The 2,552-nt window shown below is 60.7% G+C and overlaps 1 protein-coding gene across 1 annotated transcript in view; it reads right to left on the bottom strand.

Moving 5' to 3' along the window:
• Nucleotides 1-238: 238 nt before the first annotated feature.
• Tmem38a (transmembrane protein 38A) overlaps nucleotides 239-2,552 on the bottom strand; it is a 13,375-nt gene continuing 11,061 nt past the window's right edge. Inside the window, exons 5-6 of the mRNA XM_004647379.2 lie at nucleotides 1,944-2,061; nucleotides 239-1,413 (exon numbers count right to left, since the gene is read on the bottom strand). Of these exons, the coding sequence (XP_004647436.1) occupies nucleotides 1,192-1,413; nucleotides 1,944-2,061 (340 nt within the window). The 3' untranslated portion in view covers nucleotides 239-1,191. The remainder of the gene's footprint in view (nucleotides 1,414-1,943; nucleotides 2,062-2,552) is intronic.

Genomic DNA, 2,552 nt, shown 5'->3' with positions numbered 1-2,552 from the left:
GTCCTGATCGATTCCCAGCACCAAAACCAAACGCTAATAACAGCCCTCCAGTCCTGATTGAGCACCCAGTTCCAGGATTTCATCGCAGCCCCACAACTCTGTCCAGCAGTGTCTTCAGTGAACCCCACAGCTGCGCCCCACTCTGAAAGCTCAAACCTGCTCCACCAGGACCTGAGGTCCTGTTCCTGAGAGGCCTTGCCAGGTCGCCGTCCCAAGGTCACCAGAACCGGAGCACTGCAAGGGTCTTGCACAGCGGGTTTATTGGTTGATCTGGGCTGGACTGGGCATTCAGCAGGCAGAGACCGGCTGCATGGCCACCTGGAAACCACTGCAGCAAGGCACTTTCCCACCAGGCGGGCGCCGCGGGGACCCGCTCACCCCTCCTGGACGTCCTGGTGATGAAGGTCAAGACGAGGAGCTGCTGTCCCCCTTGCTCACCACCATCGCCCCGCTCCCAGAGGAGATTCAGGGTGCCTGTTGAGTGACTAAATGGGCATCAGTGAAGCATGAGGAAGGCCCGATGCTTCTGGGGCTCAAACGCACAGCCAGGGCTCGGAGGCCCCGCCCCACTGGCCACACTTCTTTGGTTTGGGGCAGCATGAGGCCAGCGGCCACCTCAGCCTCTCCAGCCCAGCCTAGAGGTGTCTACTGAGGGTCTCTCTTGGACCCCATGGGGCTCAAGGTTTATAGAACCCTTCTCTGGCCATCTTCCAGCAGCCCTTCTGTGCAGGGGAGTTCAGAGGTCTCTACTGCCATACAGGCCAGAGGCCCGGAGATGGGCTGCAACTCGCCTGGGACGCCCAGCAGCCCTGGGCCCAGAGTCTGGGCCGGAAGAGGCTTTGAGAGCACAGCCCAGGTGGCGGTGGCGTCACTGAGGGGTGAGCGAGTACTTCTGAGAGTCTTGGAGTCAAGAACCAAGCTCAGGGCTGAGCATAGCTCACCAGCGAGGCGCCTACCTGGCAGGCATGAAGCCCTGAGTTCAACTCCTGGTACCAAAGAAGAAAAGAGCCCTAAAAAAAAGCCATTTCAGAGGAAAATAAAACAGACCAGGAACATCTGGGCCAGGGCTCTGGCTGGAGGCGCTGGACCTGGGACCCCCGGGCTTCGAGGAGGAGGACAGAGCCCTCTCATTCCACCCCGCCTTGGGGCACATGCAGAGGTCAGGGCCCCCATGGAGCCCCAAGGCTGCCCCTAATCCGCTTTCTTGGTCTTCTTCTTCCGGGAGCCCTCGCCCAGCTCCTCCTTGGACTTGGCTGCTGGGCAGTGCTGGGGACCCGGGCCCCCGCTGTGTGGGCTGCCGTGGTTGTCATGGTGGTGGTCACTAGCCCAGCCTGTCCCAAATAGCACAGGACACACATAGCCCTCCAGGACGTCGAATGGGGACCCGTGGGAGTGGGTGGCTGTCAGGAACACCTGGGCAGGGACAGAGAGGGAAACCGAGCCAGAGGCAAAGAGGAAGCAAGTCAGTGAGGCAGGCACCATTCACCTGCAGGCCTGGGCCCCTCCTTGCTCTGCCCCTGGGCTCCACACTGGGCTCATGAGGTCAGGGGGTGGGGATGGAGCACGATGCCTGACCTCTGTCACCACCTCTGTATCTGTGCGGTTCAGGCAGGGTCTCCCTAACTTCCTCAGCTCCCTAGGCTGGTCTTGAACTCAGGACCTTCCTGCCTCAGACTCCTAGAGTGCTGGTATTACAGGTACACGCCACCTCACCTGGCTGGCCCCACATTTAGGCTTCTGGCCCCAGACTTTGTCTCCAGAACCATGAGGGATGAATGAACTTGTCACTGCTAGGCTGTCCACCTGCGGGACCCTGCCACTGCCCACCAAGGGAGATCCCTCAGGACCTGATGTCGCTGCAGGGCCAGGCTCCACCCACTGCAGCCTTCCTCCTCAGTCCCATCCCACAGGCTTGTCAGGGAGACTGAGGCAGGAGGGCTCACCTTGCAGGACACCATGAACATGGTGAAGAGGAAGATGAGGGTGGCCCTGGACATGGGCAGCCAGCGTGTCTGCTGCAGCGTGAAGAGCACCGCTCCATACAGGCTGGCCTTGCTTGGGCTGCGGGAGGAGTGGTGTCACTGGGGCCTCCGGGGACCCCCCAGCCGCACCCGGCAGCAGCGCTGCGCTCTGTCTCTTCTTCCTGCTACCTCTCCCGGCGCCAGAGCCAGAACCCAGGGCCTCCCAAGCACTGGGCAAGTGCTCACCAGTGAGCCACTGCAAGTCGTCTTATTCGGAGATGGGTCTTTAAGCCAGCAGACAGGGCTGGATTGTGTGACTGCCCTGCCCCACCCCCGACCCATGCTCTGGACCCCTCCTGCAGCTCTGCGTCCTTTGCTCTCCTTATAGCCTGTGCCTTGGCCCTCAGACTTGTTCCCACCACTGTTCTTTATTGTTAGCTGCTGTCCCAAGGCCCTTCCTAGCCAGAAAACTCCTACCCGCTCTTCAAAACCTAAGCCAAGGGGCTGGAGAGATGGCTCAGTGGTCTAAAGCACCTACTTAGAACAAGCTTGGCAAGGCATCAGGGACCGCGGTTCAATCCCCCAGCACCA

The sequence above is a fragment of the Octodon degus genome, unplaced genomic scaffold, assembly GCF_000260255.1.
Source record: "Octodon degus isolate 3935 unplaced genomic scaffold, OctDeg1.0 scaffold00304, whole genome shotgun sequence".
NCBI lineage: Eukaryota > Metazoa > Chordata > Mammalia > Rodentia > Octodontidae > Octodon > Octodon degus.
The sequence above is the reverse complement of the archived record's forward strand: the minus strand, read 5'-3'. Positions and strand labels throughout refer to the sequence as shown.